Raw genomic sequence first — 20,732 nt, forward strand, 5'->3', positions numbered from 1 at the left:
ACCCTAACCCCCTCAGAAATACCCCCCCACCAGACTTAGCGAATCAGGATTCTTCAGCTGTAAACAGACGCATGCTTCACCATGTCACACATAATCCTCCACAAGTACATAAAACCAGGAGAGCAGTTAAAATAGATGTCAACTGAAAATGTGAGCATCAGGTTTCAGGTTTTACTCCACTGATGTATCACTTTTGTATTAACAAAGACAGGCACATGAGCATAACGGCTAGAAAACAGATGTTGCTGAAGTCAAACGGTTTAAAAAAAAACAATGAATTAGATGAAAATAAAAACAGTCAGAGAATAAAAGTGGGTCTTAAGATGCTTCTTGAAGAAAGAGGCACTGGCCTCAGGCAGACGGTTCCAGATCCGAGCAGCAGCTGCAGAGACGAAGCCTTTTCACCAAACTCGTTTTCACCAAACAGGCCGGAGCCGGTCTGATCAGGGGTGAGAGGTTCTGAGATACACACGGGGATGAGACCATAGAAGAGATATTCTGTTATTACTGTACTAAACCTGTTAATACTGTACTACTTCAGATATATGACTTACTGCTCATAGTTCTTATATCATACAATACCTTTTAATACTGTACTATTTCCTTTATTACAGCTCATAGTTCTTATATCATACAATACCTGTTAATACTGTACTATTCCATATATATTTGCTACTGTACATATCTTATTTATTTACATTCCATTTTAAATACGCACAATACTCTGCACTTTAAATCCTTTTTTTGCACTTCTGGTTAGACGCTTAACTGCGTTTCAATGTATAAGTACCTGTACTGTGCAATGACAATAAAGTTGAATCTAATCTAATCATATCGTTGTTTTTATAATTATCACCATAAATATCTACTTGTATATAATTGACTAGTTTTTGATCCTGAGTGAAGGACAAAAAGCAAAACTTCTGGTTTGTTGGTTGGTTTTGTTGTGAGATTACAGAACAGATTTCTGCAAAACTTTGTGGACGGGATTAACTGAAGGAAGCCAACTGGTCTTTAATATCTTAGGGTTGATATTGAAAAGTCAGGGGAAGGTATATGAATATCTGTGTAGCAGTAAAAAGAGAATGCATGATTCCTCCCAGTGGGACAATGTTAAAACTACTACAATAGAAGTAGACCCAAAACTGAACCCTGTGGAACCCCCGCATGAAATGACTGCAGGTGCATAGGACGAGCTGCCAATGGAAACAAGTGAAGTCTTTGTTTGTCATGTCTCAGTGGAACAAATCGAAGGCGGGGCCAGAGATGTGGCCCCAGAGCATTTTACTGAAAACCTGACATAAGAAAGAAATTCATGTGAATTAGATAAAATACTCAGATCACGACCAGGCCTCTTAGAAGTGGAGGGAAATAACTGTTTGTCTGTCTGCAGTCATATCGTCCATGACACTGGGAGGGCCGGGTCCTCGAGAGCCTGTGATTTGGGTTTTGGAAAATAAATCTGTAAACTGCTCACAGCTGATTGGGGGGGGCATTTTGTTGTGGCCGGAGCAGAGGAGTTAACTCCAGGGTTTATGGAGCTGTGTCATAGTTATGAGTCAGTTCTTTGGACTGAGTCTACGTGAAAACATGGTCAGAATATTCACATACAGTATTTATATCACCATGTCCAGCTCAGAGGCCTATTCATTTTAATGAGGGGTTTACGCCATGTTGCAATACACGTGCATGTTTTTGTTTTTTTTAGGTATTTGGGCCGTTTAACATTTTTAGTGGATGGTTTCACGCCCCTTCATAATGACCTTGTAACTTATGATACTGGGAAAGATCTATTAGACGTTGGATTTTATTCCCAGAAGAACTAACTTCATTATATCAGCTTCCCTTCACATTGGTTTAAAGGTCTTCAGAAATGAAAGTTAACCTGTTTATTTTAATTGATTCAAATGTGTTTTCTAATTGTCGTTCAAAACCATTATGTGATAAAAGGTCCAGTTATATTTATATTACACGACTTTTTCACTGGCACTTTGAAAATAACTGTAAATTCTCACTGACTCGATTTTGCTGGTCAGAGGTCAAAGGTCAAGATCATACTGACCTCGTGTAAACAACAAACAGGCAAACAACTTCCTGTGCTGTAACAACAGTTCTGAAAATTTAAATCTTCCAGTGTCTGCTGTATTAATTGTGAACATATCCCCCCCCCCCCCCCGTTCCCAGACACCAGCCTGGTCTTGGCTCAGGCTCCGCCCCGTACGGTTGCATTGTTTGACAAGCGAGCCTCCAGGCAGTCGTCAGAAACCCAGCGCTGGGACTGCAGTGGTTCCAGATGTGGCCCGCCTGGAACAGCCCATCACTGCGTGGACAAGGGCGGGAAACACCCAGCGTCACACTCAACACTACACAACACCACACAACACTACACAACACACCTCGCATCAGTGCAGCAGTTTGTCACTTTTCTGCTGATGTGGAGCAATCACCAAATGTGTGTTTTGGTCAATGAGTTCATCGTGTGTGTGTGTGTTTGTGTGTGTTTGTGTGTTTGTGTGTGTTTGTGTGTGTGTGTGTGTGTGTGTCTGTGTGTCTGTTAAAGCATTTATAAAAGGCGTGTACACTACATGTAACCGTGCATGTGAACTTGTGTGTTTCAGCAGATGACTCAGTGCTGGCTGTTCGTCATCTGTCCAGGGGAACACAAAAGCTGCAGCCAAGTGCTGTGTGTGTGTGTGTGTGTGTGTGTGTGTGTGTGTGACGCTGCAGGCTTTTAACAGGCCAATCAGCATATGTACACAACATGTGGGAGGCCGGACCAGTGCTTCCTGTTTACCAGGTGCATCTTCACACAGAGGATTTGGTCACACTCAGCTTGTTTAACACCTTTCTACAAATTGAGTCAAGCTGAAGTCTGTTGTGTTGTTTTAATAAATCACAGCCAAGGATAGTGTGTTGTTTGTGTTGTTTTGTTTGTTAGCAGGATTAAGCAAAAACGACATGAAGGATTGACCTAAAACTTGGTACTTGGAAGCAGGGTGGGTCATGAGAGACCCCATGAAAGTATGGATCTGGCTCAGGGGGGTGGAGCCAGGAACTGCTTTTCACTTACTTCAACATTGTGACTGATTAATTCAAATAAATCTACGAGGAGCCTTTGCGGAGGAGATCCCTCTCCTGAGGCCCTTCAAGTCTAAAATGTGTTTCTATGTGCTTTCCTCTCAAAGACACACCAGTGGAAAATACCTTGTGTTTGTACCTCGTCTACAAACATCATCCCTTGACACTTCCTGACGTGCGACCACAGAGGCCGTTGCACCAGATCGCGGTTGGAGGAAACAAAGCTGCGGCACAGATAAGGCTCGGGGCCAGATGTGCAGCTTCAACTGCCGCCGTCATTCTGGTGCCCACATGTGTACGCACACAAGGACAAGGGAGGAAAGCTTTGGTGGGGGAAAGGCAGTTAGAGAAGGGGTGTGGAAAGAGAGAGAGAGAGGGAGAGAGAGAGAGAGAGAGAGAGAGAGAGGGTGAAGGAGTGGGACCATATAAAGAGCGACAGAACACAAGCCACGCTTTATCCTGCTTGACTGTCCCGCTCACTCAGTCCTCACAGGAAACTCCCAGCCAACTTCCATCCCCCCCACCCAGCCTCACCCCTCACACTCACTCACCTCCTACTCACAGTCCCACCGGCTGCCCTGAGTCCAAGCAGAGAGGATGGCTGCGTCCACGTGGAGAATGAATCGGCTCTGGAGGAGGATGGCGGGAGTCCTGGTGCTCTGCGCTCTGCTGCTCAGCAGTGAGTACTCTTCACATCTCTAACTGGGCTCTCCTCTTCTTCCATGTGGATTGTGTTCTCCACACCGAGATTTGTGTTGCTTGTGGGATTTTACTTTTTTTGGGGTTTGCTTTTCCTTTATACATTCTTTGACATTATAGACCCAGACTCTATACCCACACTACTTGTGGGGGTGGGGGGGGGACTCAGCTTCAGACACAAAGGGGGCATGTTCACGAGTGGAAAGTTAAAGTTGAGAATAATTATGTTTTACGTCCTGGGTTGAGCTAACATGAGTTTCAATACACACACACACACACACGCACGACTTCCCAAAACACCTCACTGTATTTTTTCCTATGGATAGAATCTGATTGGTTCTTTGTGTTTGTGTTGCATCCTACTCTGAACATGACTGTATCTCTGGTGAGTTGTAACTTCATGTGAGCTGCGCGTGTGCTACGTTCAACAAAGCGCCCACACAGCACATGGATTCAACAGAGAGCAAAAATTGCATCTGTAAACATCTGCCTACAAATGTGCAAACAGTAAATATGTGAGTGTATGTGTGTGTGTGTAAGTGTGTGTGTGTGTAATCACGTGGATGTGAGTGGACGCACTGGGGCAGTCTCGAGGCCTGATGCTAATTGCAGGGGGGTGTGTGGCCTGGGCAGTGTTGCTTCCTCGCTGGTTGTAAACCAGCACTGCTCCTGGTAACGACTTCTGCAGAGCCGCCGGGCCCCAGCGCTGGCCAGAGGTGTGGTAAATGTCAGGAGTGACCTTGGAGGGGGGGGGGGGGGGGGGGTTGTTCCACGCCGATGAAAATAACCCGGGGTTAACTCCGAGTGGGAAAAGATCATGAGATGGCGGAACGTGTTCGTGGTGTGCACGATAAACAGGCCCAGGATCAGCAGCTTAACAGATGCTAATTAGATTTTACATGGAAATCTAATTACTCCAGGCTCTCCCCCCTCTAAGAAATTAAAGCCATGATACAGGAACAACATGTTAAATATCACTTGTGTTGTTTGTTTACCACTGTTGGTGTCTGTGAAGCAGACAAATATTACCCTATGACAAACCCCTGCCCAGCCAACCAGGTTAGTTCTGTTGTTTTCCTGTTTTAAATAGAAACTTGAAATAGTGTCTCACCCCTGTTTTGGATTTGAGCAGATTTGTCCTTTAAGAATTCCGCAAGTGTGTTGTCGTGTGTGTGTCGAATCATCCTCAGTTATTTACCACATCCAGCAGCAGCCCCCCCGCTCACATGCTCCAAACTGTTGACACTTTGCAGGGGCACGGCCACATTTGGTTCTGAGAGACGTTTTGTCTCAGTTTATTTTGCTCGTAACGATTCCCTGGATCTGGATCCGTCCTCTTTATCTTTTTACCTCCTGCTCTATTTCTGTTTTTGGTGTTTGGAACATTTTGCACCAGCAGCCGAGTCACAAGAGACGCTCTGTCTCCTCATGGACTCTTTTTACAATATAGGACTATGTGACTATATATGGGTCAGAGGTCTGATGACGTCCACATTCTCAGACAAGGACACAGACAGTTTTAATGTTTCACGCTTCATCATGACCGTCTTGTTCCAATGAAGAAGATTCTTTGTCAACGAGCCCTGGCCCCATGTTCCAGTCTTTTTATTGAAGTTGTTCAATTTCAGTGTAAGAACCTTGATGGTGCAAAACAATTAAATATTTCATTAAGAAATGGGGAATCTTACACTTGAAGTAAATCCTACACACCTGTAGATAGGGGCCGTGTCTTCTCTCCAGTAGTTTGGTCTGTGGAGTAGTTTTTATTTAAGTCCATGTCCTGTTTGTTTGTGTTACCATCATGCACTTTGCCCGCCGGCCTCCATATTGTGCAGAAGAACACAAACTAACACACAAAATGCTGCAACAACTGTCTTAGAGAATTTGACCTGGAGTCAAATAAATAATGGAGCCCAATCTGAAATGGTAACGTCTTGAAATTATATATTTCCTCACATCGCAGTCTCCGAATAGGAACCATAGAAAACAGCCAACTCATTTCACAGAGGCTTTGGATGTAGCACTCGTCCAGATGGAGAACCAATCCGAACCAGAATCACAGGCGAGCTGACATCACACACCGACATCACACGTCTGTGTTGTGTGCGTCTACAGCTCACTCTGCAACATCTGTAACATCTGCAGCTGCAGAACGTATCAGTAGAAACAGGGATTCACACAAACTGGAGCATGAGGACAGCAGAGTGGATGTGAAGGGGAGGATGCATGAGGCCAGAGCCTCTGATTCTCTGGATTGGTGAACGTGTTTGACTCTTGTTTATCGGAGCAAACATCCCCGACTCTCAGGCAAACACAGACTTGGTTCATGGCCCCCGCTTCCCATGGCTGTCTCTTATGCAGTCGTGCAAATATGTAGCAGCGAAATGGGCACGCACTGCGATGTTGGATGATGTCATGCAATGCGTCTTGGAGTATGCTAGAAGCCGTCTCTCTCTCTCTCTCTCCCGCCCTCTCCTTCTCTCTTGTTCCCTCTCTCAAGGTTTCCAGGGGAAAACCCGGGCCTTCGAATCTGCTCTGGAGAAAAACATCTCCTCTCATCGTGTCATCATTCATCTGAAATGCTTCTCTTTTATGAAGTCAGGGGCCTCGGGCGGAGCAGAACGAGCTGTGACACTAAACCACATTAAACCCAGAGCCAGAGCTCAGTAGATTTTTCTTTTGATCGATGCACGTCATGAAAATGTCATAAATCCTCAACGCTGATTGGATTTTGCATGAGAAGATGAACAGGGAGAGTAGAATCCAGCTGGTGAGGGCACAGATCTTTGTTTTTCTCAGACGGCTTCGCCCTGCCAACACAAACAAGCGCACAATATTGCCACTCTCTCTCTCTCTCAGGGTCCTCAGCTATATTGACATCGGCATTCCTTCAGTCCCGAGCTGTGATGAAGTTTGATTCACGTCATCTGCTGGAGGGCGTGGGTCTCTTCTATGTAAGCCTTGGCAGATAGGGGTCTGATGTCAGCGCGGGTGTGTGTGTCCACTGGGGCCCCGAGGTTACAGCTCTCAGAGTAATTAAACCCGGAGCCTGTGTTCTGTCAGCGAGTCTGCAACTGAAATCAGTCAAAGATTCTCAAAGACACACAAAGATCCACATGATGCACATGACAAGCTTGTTGTTATCTCATCTGCCGGCTCTCGTCAGCGTGACACACCGGGAGGGGAGGACGCTCTCCTTTCTGACTTATCTTCATTTCAATCCGGCTCCATTCCAAAGAAAACACATTCACGATAAGAAAAGTCGACTGAGTAACAGATCATGGAGCAACAATATTTACCTAGTGGAACGATCTTAATGAAAAGCAGACGCCGCTCGCATACAAATCAAACTTTTTTCCAATTACTGCTCCTTCTGGTGAGCTTATTGTTCCTTGTTCCCCTGGCACCCCGCTGCAATTTTACAGCTGTTTGGTTTTTTACCACTAAAGAGGATGGGGAGGAGGGCGGAGGGGTGGGGGGGAAGTCGCCTTCTCCTCCCGATTCTCCTTCATTCTCTAAAAAGTTTGGCAGCACCAGCAGCGTCCGGGCCGAGAAGCTTCAGATATCCCTGCTCGGGTCTGTGTAGCGGCCCTGTAGGACTAAAGTGTGAGTTCCTGGGAAGCTTCTTGTCTCATCCTTGAGTTTTCACACTGGCTCAGAACTCAAACTACAGCAACAGCTCAGTGATCCTCTGTGAGTGATCCGGGGGATTTTGCGATGCCAAACACCAGAAGAGAGCAATCCACGCAAAAAAGGCACTTGAGTGCACGTTGGCTACCCAGACAGGGCTGTCTTTATGGAGGGGGGGGGGGGGGGGGGGTAGTGGATCCCCTGGGGAATAAAAACACTTAATGAGCCTTGACTGAGGCCTTTTGACTGCCAGAATAATTGCTCCCGGTAATTCATGTTCAGTAAAAAGCCATGTTGTTGCAGCCAAGCATCTTAATTGAAAACACAAGACTGTTTTTGACACAACGTCCATTTGCACTGTATGTGTGGACGCATGTGGAGAAACACAGCGTGTGTGATTCCGTGCAGAGGAAACTGCAGAGTTTAGAGTTTGATTATTGGTGTTATTTCTCAATCCCCCCCCCTCCCTCCCCCTCCCACTTCGTCTCCCTGGCCTCAGTCGGATCAGAACCAGATTGTTTCGGACTCTATCGGTTTTTATATCCTTTTACAACCTCTCCCCACACAGTCTCGTGTAAAAACAGCAGCTGGAATCTGTCCATGGACATCTGCTGCTGAAGCCCGGGCCGGGTTCTGAGTCAGGGAGGGGAGCAGCCTCTCGGAACAGCAGCTGGTGGCTCCACTTTCTGATCTGCTAACAAAATGGATGGACTGTTTTGGAAACAGGTTTTAAGTTTCACGGCCTCTGCTAAAACTATTTTAATGACTGAAATTAGGGGTTGAATAAAAACAATGGTCGGTAGCTGCTATCCATCATAATGTTACCATCTCATTCTTCCTTTTCCCTCTATTTGGGGTTTTGAAGTGGTGCATAAAGGAAAGACAGAAACGTGATCACTCGACTCCAGAGCCCTGCAGCCTCTCTGCCGCGGGTCTGTGTTCCAGCGCCGGGTGCATGTTATCTGCCGCCCTCAGCGTGTTCACCTCTCCAGAGGTCACCGCACGTCGTGTGCTGTTACAGCCACATCCTGTTAGAGGCTGTGCATGAATAACATTCCAGATCTGTTGTTAATTCCTCTTATGCTGTTTTCAAAATGATCTCCCATGTTTTGTTAAGGAACACCGGGGGTGTGGGGCGGGGTGGACGGGGTCAAGTCCTGCCACTCGTCTGCTCACAAGCCAAAATAGTTCTCATGTTCAGGAACCCGAGTGGCGGCTGTGGAGCCTGCTGTCACTGGAGGAGGAGGCAGCAGTGAAGTGGGTCTGTTCTCTGTGGCTTCACTTGGTGGATGTTTGTTTGTGTGATTGCAGGATCTTGTATTTTAGTCTAAAGGAAATTATTAGTTTATCAACACAATCACTTTTGTAATCGATGAAGATTTGCTGCTTCGCTCTCTTAGAGTTGGACTTCATCTTGGGCTCTTGACACATGCAATGATCACTGTTCGCCTTTATTATCATTTCACGGAAGAACCGATTATCATAATTGCTTTGTGAAGAACTGGATGAGATGAGACTTTAGCTTCTTCTGTGGACGTCTGCTCTTGGAGGTGGTGGATCTGCGACGACAGCAGGGTGGGTCCCATCACCACAGCCAAGTTGTTTTCTCAGCGGTCTGGGTGGAGGTCGAAAGCGAGTCCCAGGATTCGGAGTTAAAGCTCTCCCTCCTCACGCATGATGTCACCGGTCTGACGGCTCTGTGCCAGTGCAGCACATGTGCTGGGAGATGTGGCCGGAGTTCCCTGAGGAGACTTCACCACAGCTGCGTCGCTCCCCAGTTCATCGGGACTCCTCCCCAGTGTCCCCAGAGAGGAAGCAGGCCTGGACTTTAAACACCACCAGTGACGGACGTCTGTCCCCTGCTCACACCCTCCCACTGCCCCCGGTTAATCAGGGGTGACACTGTTTGTTTTTGCTGCCATGTACTCACATAAATCTGAGCGCCGCAATAGGCCATTACATAGCGGGTGGACTGGGACAGGCGGTGAGCGACACAGATGATATCTGACGGGAGCACACAATCTGTTGGGCTGTGATATGAAGTCAGCTGAAATGACCTCGCTGATTTCAAACTGCATCACCACAGGCGCCAGCGGCACAATAAAGAAAATCACAAATCCTTTCCAAGGTCCAAACCGAGAGAGAAAGGGAGTTCTATTTGTGTGGGTGCAGCCGTCGCCTCTTGGAGGTTATGAAAACAGTTTACTTACCAGAGAACAAGCAGCAGCAGAGAGTCAGGGAGGTCAGGAGAGGCCTGCAGTCCGACCAATCACAGAGGTTTCTTTCTTGACATCTCTGTCTTCCTCAGACACTTGAGCTGCACGGAGAAGTGTCAGGACAGGAGATCAGGTCCTGCAGAGCTGGAAACTCAAACAGAGCTTCGCTGAGATCAACAAACATGACCTCATTCATTTCTTCATGTTGTGTGGAGCAGCTGCCCAAAGTTAATGTTTCCAGTGAGGTGGGTTTTTCCTTGTTTTGGCCTCGCACACGTGTCGGCTACGTAGGCCTTGTGTGTGTGTGTGTGTGTGTGTGTGTGTGTGTGTGTATGTGTGTGTACGTGTAGTGTAGACTTATCATCCACTCAAAGCACAAGTCCCATTCACACAGTGCTTCTACACGCAGGACCTGTTCTATTTTGTTTCTTCATCACTCAAAACATTCATAAACAGACAGCGGCTTGAGTCTCTTGCTCAAGGACACTTCAGAACAGGTGTCAGGGATCGAACCACCCACCCTCTGGTTAGTGGACGACCATCTTGAACTCCTGATCCGCAGCCGCCCTGTGCCTGCATGCGTTTGGGTGTGTTTGCGAATCGGTGAATGAATTTAGAGTTGGAGGACAGTTGAAAAGAGGGAAACAGAACCAATTGATTTCCTAACGACTTCATTATATGAATTGATGAAATATAATAAGAAACAGTTTCACCTTCCAGCATGTGTCCCCCCCCCCCCCCCCCGCTAGTCTCAACATCTTGGAGATATCTACGATTTCCATCCCGATGCAGTTAAACCCAGGAGACCTCAGATCTGTGTGTGTTTGACTTCATCTCAGCCTCAGAATGTGATTCATCAGAGTGGACCTCCACATTCTGTGTTCTGGAATTCAAGGAATGAGTGATGATGTGAGGTGCACGGTTGTTTCTCCACTTAATGTAGACGTATATGTACAGTGTGAAGTTCCTGACGAGGGTCTGGTTACATTTATCGTGTAACTCACTTTTTTTAGTGTTTTACATTTCCATAGTGAAGAGCAACTGCAACTCATCCCAGCAACACTTAGATTAAATCAGAAAAACATTTTTAATGTTCTACATAAACCAAATCACACACGCAATTTGCCAATTAAATATTTACATTCATTTTGCTCAATATTTGTTTTTGGCCTCGTCCGACTCCGGGCAGCAGAAGCAGCATCAGATCTGTTACTCTCAGATCTGGGCCTGAGTCATATCCCCTCTTTAACCGATTGAGTTCTCTACATCTGGCAGCGGCTGCTCACCACACACCACGTCCAGGCCTGGAACACCCAGGCTGAGCGCTCCGAGGAGGACAGCCTGGGAAGGAAGCCCACTTGATGGTGCCCAGTAGTGGAGACAGTAGTGAGGAGCAGGATCTACTCGCACTCAGCGGTTGCAGATGGTCTGCAGACTCAGCCGTGTCGCTTTCTGCAGAGAGACGGAGGTTGTGTTTATTTATTGCGTGTGTGTGTCTGTTTATGTGTGTGTGTTCTGCGTTTGTGTTGAGACAAGAGGTCCGGAGGCCTCGTGCTGATGCTGAGGGGCCAGGCTGGAAACACAGTGAGATTTCTGACACAGCTGTCTGAGGTGACTGTGTCCACAGTGGTGGAGTGCGCTGTGTATAGACCTCTGATTGCATAGTGCAGAGTTTAAACATAAACTCTGTGTGTATATGGTGTGTGTCTGTCCGTGTGCACGTGTAGCCATGAGCATATCGAGAGTGATGAGCCTCAAAGAAGAGGTTCCGGGACCATGTTGCAGTTGTGTCCTCACTTCCTACAAGAATAAAGTTTTAATTGCACCTAAAGATTTAATGGATCAAATTGCAGTTGTTAAAATTCAGTTGATGCCTGTTGGTACACGTAATGTGATTCTGGCCATCAAGGAACGTTTACCAGTTAAAGTCTTTCGTGTTTACAGGATTTCAAATTCACGCTAAACAATCTAAATCCGATACAGTTACATAAAAAAATGATTTTCCGGGCTCTAGGCCTCGTTAGCTTCTGAAGAAGTTTAGCTCTCTCTATGTCTGACGCCAGTTTGGGCCTGAACACAGTGATATGACTTCCGCAGTGAGATCAGGGGAGAAGGGATGGCTTGTATAGAAAGAGTTTTTATTACATGCATCAGAATATAGGTCAGGATTCCTATTCTTACACCTTTGCTAGGTCAGAGAGGTGTTTAGCGCCTCCCAACTTAATCCCAGTATTATTACAGAAACACGATTTTCCCCCAGAGGATGAAATGTGGAGTGTAGAGGCCGTGACCTTTTGACTGAGCAGTTTATTTGCATAGGGTGCAGACGGTGAGAATTAGCTCATGTGTGACCACTAGTTAGCAAACACACATGCTAATAGGTTCTGCCATCTTCAGGGTGGGCACGGCCAAGCTGTTCAAACCAAGCCTCTGCCCCCATTCACCCAGTTTGAGTGCTGTAAATTCCATCCCAAAATACCAAACATTTTATAACTTGAGAAGAAATTGAATCGCTCGGATTCAGAGAACTAGCTGGTATTCTAGGATTGTTATTTTTTCCCTTATTTAACCTTAATAGTCCATCGAGTGGATTCTGGATGTTTGGTCTAGACGTCATCACTAAAAAGCCAAAAGCTGATGTATTTCCTTCAATATGTTCCTTCCTCTCTTACTCTCCAATACCTGCCGTCAAGCTAAACTTGCTCAAGGGCTTCAAGTCGCCAAATCTTGTCCCTTACCCACAGATTCACACGGATAAGACCCAAACTATAGGAGCTACTGTTTAATCCCAATACTTGAGCATGAGCAGGATTATCCCCTGAATTGATGTTGGACAAAGTTATCAAAGAGGTATAAGAGGTTTATCTTTTGACTGTTCAGTTTGATTGGAGGGGGGGGGCACAGTGTCTGACTTTCCAAATTCTGGAACAAAAAGTGTTGCTATACCGAGCAGATGTTTTCATCAAAGAGCTTTGATTCATCAGATGAATATGAAAGTGTTAATGTTGCTCTCTCTCTCTCTCTCCCTCCCTCCCTCCCTCTCTCCATTCCTTGCAGATGAGGTGATATGTCAAGATGACTCAACAGCAGCACCCGAGGTCTCGTCTGTTACCATTCCCGACGCCGGCGCCAGCGCTGGTAGGAGCCTTGATAAATGAGATTTGAGATTAGCAGTGGCTATTTTGAGAAGTTATTTTCAAAATTCAGATTTTCCCTGACTCTAGTGACGGACACCTTCACATTTCATACTCCCCATCCACTATGTTCCCGTGTGTAACCTCCGTGTCCGGTGGATTGTGTTCCTAGTGACCGATGCTGCCGCCACCGATGCTGCCGCCCCAGGTGCCTCCGCTGCCCCGACCGATGCTGCCGCGACTGCAGGAGGTCAAGACCCTGCAGCCTCTGTGGTTCCTGGAGACACCCCATTCCCAGCAACTGTTATAGCCATTGCAATTATTCCAGAAAAGATGGACGGGGCCGCCTCAGGGACGACCGTGGCCCCCTCCGACAGCAACAACGGGGTAGACGCAGCCGCTGGTGTCTCTAGTGAGGTTAAGTTGGTGATGGTGAGTAATGTTCAGACGCTGCCTTTCTATTGTAATGGACGCAACATTCCACATTCCCTCTCTTCTCATGAACTCCTTTATCGATCTGTCTCTCCAGCCTGATGTGAAGTGTGTTGGAAAAGAGGACATCGAAGAGAGCAACGCCGTCAGGGCCGTGGTGGTGACGGAAAATTGCGTGAGTCTATCTCTACACTATGGTTTTTTACAGTAAGATTTCAACCTGCAGCCGACATGACAGCAGGACCCTGCGCCACTGCCGAACGCAGGCGGCATCGAACCGACAACCTGCTGAGATTTGGCCCCGCAACATTGAAAATCTCCGTGAACTGGGAGCTGAGACCCTCTCCAGTATCAAAGTAATCCAGCAGCATCTAGTGACACATTCATTTCTTACAGGGGCCTTTATCACCCCCCCCCCCCCCCCCCTTCCAGAGGAAATAGCTCACTCTCCGTTAGCGAGTAAGATTAATGTGCTTTTAAGGAGCCACAGTTGGAAATGCAGCCCCTGATAAAGGCAGATCTTTTCTCAGACATTCCTCGGGCGTTGTAAAATCTGGAGCCTGTGTTCCTGGCAGGAGATAAATGAAGAGGACGTCTAGCGTTTCCTCTCCTGCTCCGAGGTCCTCGGGGCCAGAGGAGGAATTGCAAAGGGTGTGGTTTCATTTCGTGATTTTTTTTTTTTTTAGAAGGCGAAAAGCTTTTACTACAAAAAGAGGTGATTTTCAGGATTTGTCCCGAGAGGAAGACGAGGAGTTAGATATCAGCCCGGCTACAAAACGTGGTATTTGGAGCCGTTTTACGACACAGTAATCGTAGCAGGTCAGATTCCAGTATGCATACTTTACATTAGCCTCCATTTGGGTCCTTACTGTAACATCCACCGAGCCAGGACCAGCTGCAGAAGAGATCTGTCCGGCTCGGCCTGAAACTAAACATGGGCGTGCTGATCCAGAGGCCCGAGCCAGATGTTGATTAGTTCAAAAAAACAGTGGACGGCTGAATGAAAGAGCTGGAACACAGTTAACAAAGCAACAACGATGCAAGGTTGTTCAGTGTCGCATTAGACCTTTAGGTGTTGAGGTGTCCTTATCGAATTTGCTGCCGTCTGACTCCAGTTGTGGGAGCCACGTAAGGTCAACCCCAGTGAGAATGAGAATCCTGAGAGAAAGATGAGCAGCGTGTGATGGGTCACAAGTGACACAGACAGATGGAAGAGGATCCAGGGGACTGATCTCTCCGAGTCCTCCGCCCTTCCTCACCGATCAGGACGTTACTGCGGAGTCCAGCTGCGGCTCCACTCCCATCTCTGCTCATAGCGGTCCTGTGGGAACACTGGGAGCTGTCTGGATCGCATCACAGAAAATGAAAAGCGCGTTCCCAAATCACAAAGCGTAACGTTGTGCAATGGGGTGATATCATAGTTCAGGGTGAAGGTGGGGAAGAAGAAGGTGTGGTCAGCAAGTTTTCCATCCGACTGCTTTTTGTCTCCATTACGCACACGAAGGCAGAAGTGCACTGATGGATCAGGAAGTTGAATTTGTTTGCAAGTTTTGAGTTGAGGAAAATTAACTATATTATAATACACATCTCACGTTATTGCTCATCTGGGTTGATCCAGTACCTGATTGTACAAGTGTGGTATGCATTGAACACTCACCTTCTTCCATCCTTTCTCATAGGAGGTATCCAAAGGTATTATTCGGGAGAACCCTGCAGGCTGGTGCAAAGCCGAACCCTGCAATCTCAATATCTTCCAAGACGGCACCAACATGCTGGTGACCAGTGATGATGGTGAGGACTGATGATACAGTATATGAAACTTATTATTTGTTCTTTGGTTTTGGATCTGGTTTTGCAGCGGCACTGATCTATTTCTAATGTTTGTTTCCCCTGCAGCTAAGGTGGGAACTTTGGCTGCAGCTCTCCAGAGTGCCAGTCTGAAAGACAAGGTGAGATAAGCACCAGATGACGAGTGAAATGAACTCAAGTTTATTATAACCTGGGGTATTTCTCAATCAACATTAATTCTCCACTGGTGAATTTACAAACCTCCTTCTTCTGACCGAGATTTCATCTCTTTCCATGTTGTTCTCAGCTGGGTGTGACGAGCACTAAGACCCCTTCTTCATCGTCCGGCTCCTCCGTGTTCGTCGGGGTTCTGGTCACCGGTCTGCTCGCCGCCATCGCCATCACTGTCGGCTACTTGAAATGCCAACGCAGGGCCGACCCCAAGGGAGTGAGGCTGGTGAGAAGGTTTTCTCGTGTTCTGTTCAGAGTACAATGCACCGCATGTCGCCCAATGTAGCCGAGTTACTGACTTGGTAGATGGTTCAGCCAATGAAGTGCAAATCACTGCATGCATTTTTCTTGTGCAAGGTTCACATCTCCCTGCATCTGGACTCAAAACAGGTCGATTCCCTCACTTCTGAATCGACTCCAGTCAGTGTTTTAATCAGGCAAAGTTGCTGGACGGCTATCAGAGAGGATAGGCTGAGGGGGTGTTGCATCCAAAGACCCACACCCTCCTCGCCGCTGCCTGATTCATCTGCAGAGCTCGTTGTTTCCTCCTGCAGCTGTTTCTCTGCATCACTCTCAATATCACATGATGGCCGACACATTAGAGGATGTGGGAGCGTCTGAGGAACAGTGGGGGGGGGGGGGGGTGCATCTGACCATTAAATCATCTCTCTCATCTTCAGATTATTTTACTGACCAACCTTTGAAGGTTTATATCTTACATGCAGAGAGTTATTGTTTGGTCTTAAAAGTTTAAATGTAAGAGTTGCTGATTTATAAATACCCAATAAATGTTTTATTGGAAGTTATTATTTATATCTGTAGAATACACAAAGTAAAAATGATGCATGTTGCAGACAACCACAGGATTGCATGTTGGGTACAAGGCTAACTTTTGGGGAATTAAAGGGAAATCTACAGATGTAAATAAACAAAGTATCGTAGAATAAACACCTACATGAGTATTTTTTATGTTTTCTGTAGCACAAAGTCTTAAAAACCTTGGTTTTGCCTGAAGTGTCTCACATGAATAAAGGGAACCGATGAATGAAGATCTTTGTTCTGTTAAAGATGGAGATTTAAACTGACCTTGTCATTGCACACACTAAATATCCATATCCTAAACTTTTCATCTGGATCCACAGTGAAGGGTCAGTGAAGTGATAATGATACCCGGGTATTTCACATCATGTCTTTCCATAACGAGTTTCTGGATCTGTTCTGTATTTGCAGGCGGAGGAGGCCTACCCCGTGGACCAGGAGAACCAGGGGAACACCCTGGTGTCTGTGGCCCCCCTCAACCCCCCTCCAGAAACTCAGGAGAAACCCAGCGAGAACGGAGAGGCCCCCGAGGCCCCCAAGACCGAGCCCGCTCCTCCTCCCACCAACGGCCACTCCACCGCCAAGACGGCAGACACCGAGTTGTGAAGTGGACGATCAACGAAAGGCAGCCTACCCCCCGCCCCCACCCCCCCAACAAACACAAACCCCCGTCAACGCACGCCTCTGAAAACCTCCTTCGTTTGGGGAGAACAGCAGCTTCGGGGTTGTGTAGCTCGTGCTCATCGTCAGCTTCCAAGCTTCAACCAAAACCCTCGATTAGGAAAAACAGAACGAGCTCACAAATGAAATCGTTCCTCGGTTCAGTGAGAAGCCTCGACAGACGGACAGATTGACAGGAAACAAAACCACGGTGCCTTGAAATCTGTTCACAAGCTTCTCAGAGAGAAACCCCGTTGAGCTCTCGTCTCGTTCGTCTGATTGTGTTACTGATGTGTGCGAATGTGTGCGTGTGGCAAATCCTGCAAGTGTGTGTGGGTCAACATGTACTTGCATCTGTACTGTAAATATCTAAACCTGCTTCTACACAGCTTTTCTCTTCTGCTCACTGTTTGTACTGTGTGCATGACTGATGTGGAGCGACGGGTTGGAATGTGCACCTGACATTAGCCATTTGAATGTGTAACATTTTTGTAAAATAAGTGGAGTGACGGACGGCTCACCGAGTTTGAAGGAATTCACCGATCTGCTTCTGCAAAGTGAAGCGAGATCACAAAGTCAACGCGGAGCTCATCCACTGTCAGTGTTATTCTCTTTTTAAATATCCTGTATAAGCTCTTTTTACTCTCAGTATTCTCGTGATCAGTGTGTATAGTATGGTGACCCTGTCTGGTTTGTATTTTGTGTACTTTTCCTTATCATGTGCCCAAAGAATTTTTAATTTCATAGCTTGTGTTGTACTATAACTTTGGACTCTGTGGCACCTCTACCATGTTCGATCCGGCTCATACACGAAGATGCTCCGGTGCTACGACGGCGAGAAACAAGCATCTTGTGTCTGAAGTGTTTTTCTTTCCTCTGCTTTATAAACTAAGACAAACCAGGAGGAAAGAACAAAAGGAAAAAAGTCATTTTTGCTTTTCATTGCTAACATTCCAGTGTGATTATCTCATTCTTCTTCACACCCTGCGGTTTACGTTGATTTAACATGAAAACAAATAAAGAAAAGTAAAAAGTAAACAACTTTTGATGAACTGTCTTTTTTTTCGTCCCAGCCTCTTTTTATTCAAAAAAGTAAACATCCATCATAAAAACCGAAAGAGTCAAACGTGCATAAATACATACGCCTGGAATTTAAATCCCACACAGCCCGATAGGTCACACAGCTGGTTTGAATAAGCTGTAGTAATGACATCACTTCACACAGTGAGTTTGCCTGGCGTGGGTGGGGCAGTGAAAACATCCCCCAGCTGCTTTTCCTCCACACGCTTTATGAGCTCCATGTCACTGCAGCGTCCACTCACTCGTCCATCACCTTGTATATTTAGGTTTTCATCCTCTCACCGTCCACATGTACACGACAGTGTGACCGAGTTCATCTCCCGTCAATCCACACCCTCTCCTTCATCACGAGATCCGGCCTGATGTGAATTCCCACCATGCCCCTGGAAAATATTTCCTCAAGGCCATTTAGCGGCTGCGTGAAACTGCTGCAGAAGCAGATAATATCAACATAAATACATCGAGTCGATTGCCTTCATCTACAACCTGAGACCGGCCTACTTCTCCACAGTTTGAATTTAAACGGTGTAAATCCCTTAGGACATGAATGTTACTGTATATCCCGGTATTTGCGACCTATTTGACCTTGAACTCTGTGAGGTGACTCCTCAGCCACGATCATCTCTACACAGCCTCTCTCCCCTCGGTTGAACTCAAAGGTTAAAGTCACACTAAAAAAAACATCCATATTTTCTCATTTACTCCTCAAAGACTCAAGTCATGCACATTTCCCACCTCTGTCCATTAGGTTGTTTGTAAATCTTCTTTTACGTGGCGACATTTTCACAGATTTCCTAGAGAATAATTCATGAGTGTAGATGAAAAAAACAGACGCATTTAGGAGACTGATTTCTAAGAGTCTGTGCAACCTGGTGCCGCTTGATTAGGACGGATGTGCTTAAAGGCAGAGCTCACCGGTGCATATGTGTGGGTGCGCCTTTCTTCGTCTTTCAGAAACACACAAAATTCACATTTCTTCGAGTTGCATCTCTACGTTTCCCCTTAAATTCTCCAGAAGTTGGCTTCGTGCTCAGCAGTGCTGTGAGTTGTCTGCACCATGTGATCACAGGTGTCACAGTGCAGCTCCCTCCGGCTCCGGGTTATTGGATGGTCACCAGCCACTGCCACCATCTGTGGAATCTGCTCACAGCAAAGACAGTAACCATTAAACAGTAACATGAAGATGTGTGGATTATGGAGAGGCCTCATTATGAGCTTTTATCACTGGAATAACCCTATGATGAAGAAATAGTCTTATATAAATATATAAACCACAGAGTTAAGTGATTTGTAATTTGGATCCTTTAAATTTCCACCCAGCGGCCCTGCACCCCGACAGTATATCACTCCTGATCTTCTTCTTCACAGCTTTTCTTCAATGTCACATAAATCCCCCCGGCCCCGGCCCCGGCCCTGCTCCCCTCCCCTCCCCTCCCAGCTCTGAGGTTCTCCACCCCTCCGCTCCTCCTGTCCGCCAAGAGTCGTGTACGTGCAATGGAATCTGGGATTATAAAATACAAAACTCAGCTGGTTGTTTTTATTGTGGGGAGGCTCCCCCCATCAACGTAGACACAGCTGCCAACCACGTCATGTTTTTCCCCGGCCCTGCCAAGGCACGCCCCTTCCCAGCTCAGTGATGGTAAGATAATATTGGGCGGAATGGAAGGGTGGGAGGGAGGGGGGGGAGAGAGAGCACACGAGAGACCGAGCGGGACCCTGAGGTCAGGAGGTGTCGTCTGCACATTCAGCCTCGGGATGAAAATTAAGAGAGGATGAAATCGCAGGTTCATGAAAAGGTTGAGAGGAAAGGATCCTGCAGGAGAATCAATTGAAACCTAAAACGTGAAATATGAAACACATGAATACAACTTAGAGAGTGATCACCTACTTTGTTCCTCTTTGGAATCATCAGGCTGGTGTTTACATGTCAACCTCTCTGGAGTTACAGCAATAACAAAACAACATTTCCAACTTTGAAAATAAATAGAATCAAGAGATGACCTGGGTCAATATAAAGTGATTCTCAAGGGAATTAAATATAAGACACATGAGAGTGAATATCAATCCACAAGCCAGGACTTGAAATCCTTCTATTTTCTATATCCTATTCTATAGAAGGGCCTTCACTAGTAGTAGTAGAAGTAGGAGGAGGAGGAGTATTAGTAGTCGTATTAGTATTGTGTTATGATTATTATTGTTATTCATTTCTTGAGCAAATGTGATCTTTGTCTGTTTGACATTTTTCTTTGGGTTTAGCAAAGCTCTTTATTGATTGATTAATAAGGCACATTTAAAAACATTTTATTAGTAAAAAGTTAATTTGCGGTATAAAGTTCACAAAAACTAAAGAAATGGCAGCTTGAAAGGATGAGGTGGAGAAACTAGAGCCACATATTCTGATGCAATACAACAAACATATACAAAATATAAGGTTTCTGCATTATTTAACTTATTTTACAGAATAAACAATGTAGAAAATATTATTTTCTCAGTTTTATATATTCTTTCTATTTGGGTTATTATTTTTTAATCATTTAGAGTAATGTTTATGGTTAAATTGCTTTCATAAAAGTTTCATAACGAGTGGAGAATAACTTAACTCTCAAATCAAGTAAGACAAGAGGACGTCTCAGGAATCTCCTGTACTTTATTAAAACTTCATTAAAAGTTTTCGCAGTGACAGGATATTCTTCTCATGCGACACCCTCCCCATGCATGAAAACAACAATTTGTATCCGCCCACTCTCACGTAGACATCCTCTCAAAATCTAAAGCACATGATAACTGGGGAGGAATTTAATATTATTTCACATACTTTGAAAAAAAAAAACATGCATCATGGGAAATGTACTATGCAGTTTCAAAGCTGGGATCCACATTAAGGGAGGGGCCCTCTCTTGGACAAATATTGGGCCCCGCTGACTAATGTGCACACATGAGGGAGTGACCAGACACATGTTAGCGT

The 20,732-nt window shown here is 45.9% G+C and overlaps 1 protein-coding gene across 1 annotated transcript; it reads left to right on the forward strand.

Annotated features, from left to right (window-relative positions):
• The first annotated feature begins 3,532 nt into the window (after window positions 1-3,532).
• On the forward strand, window positions 3,533-17,722 carry cd34 (CD34 molecule). Its single transcript, XM_062392514.1, has 8 exons — window positions 3,533-3,757; window positions 12,681-12,761; window positions 12,930-13,189; window positions 13,287-13,364; window positions 14,869-14,980; window positions 15,086-15,138; window positions 15,285-15,434; window positions 16,439-17,722. Exons 1-8 carry the CDS (start codon window positions 3,676-3,678, stop codon window positions 16,631-16,633), a joined length of 1,011 nt encoding a protein of 336 aa, XP_062248498.1. The 5' UTR covers window positions 3,533-3,675; the 3' UTR covers window positions 16,634-17,722.
• The last annotated feature ends 3,010 nt before the right edge of the window (window positions 17,723-20,732 follow it).

Source organism: Platichthys flesus, chromosome 7 (genome assembly GCF_949316205.1).
Source record: "Platichthys flesus chromosome 7, fPlaFle2.1, whole genome shotgun sequence".
Taxonomy (NCBI): Eukaryota; Metazoa; Chordata; class Actinopteri; order Pleuronectiformes; family Pleuronectidae; genus Platichthys; species Platichthys flesus.

Excerpts from the sequence above, each read along its gene's own strand:
- cd34 (XM_062392514.1), top strand. The coding sequence starts at position 3,676 with ATGGCTGCGTCCACGTGGAGAATGAATCGGCTCTGGAGGAGGATGGCG. Across the intron at positions 14,981-15,085 it reads GCTGGTGACCAGTGATGATG|CTAAGGTGGGAACTTTGGCT; the intron begins GTGAGGACTGAT and ends TTTCCCCTGCAG. Across the intron at positions 15,435-16,438 it reads ACCCCAAGGGAGTGAGGCTG|GCGGAGGAGGCCTACCCCGT; the intron begins GTGAGAAGGTTT and ends CTGTATTTGCAG.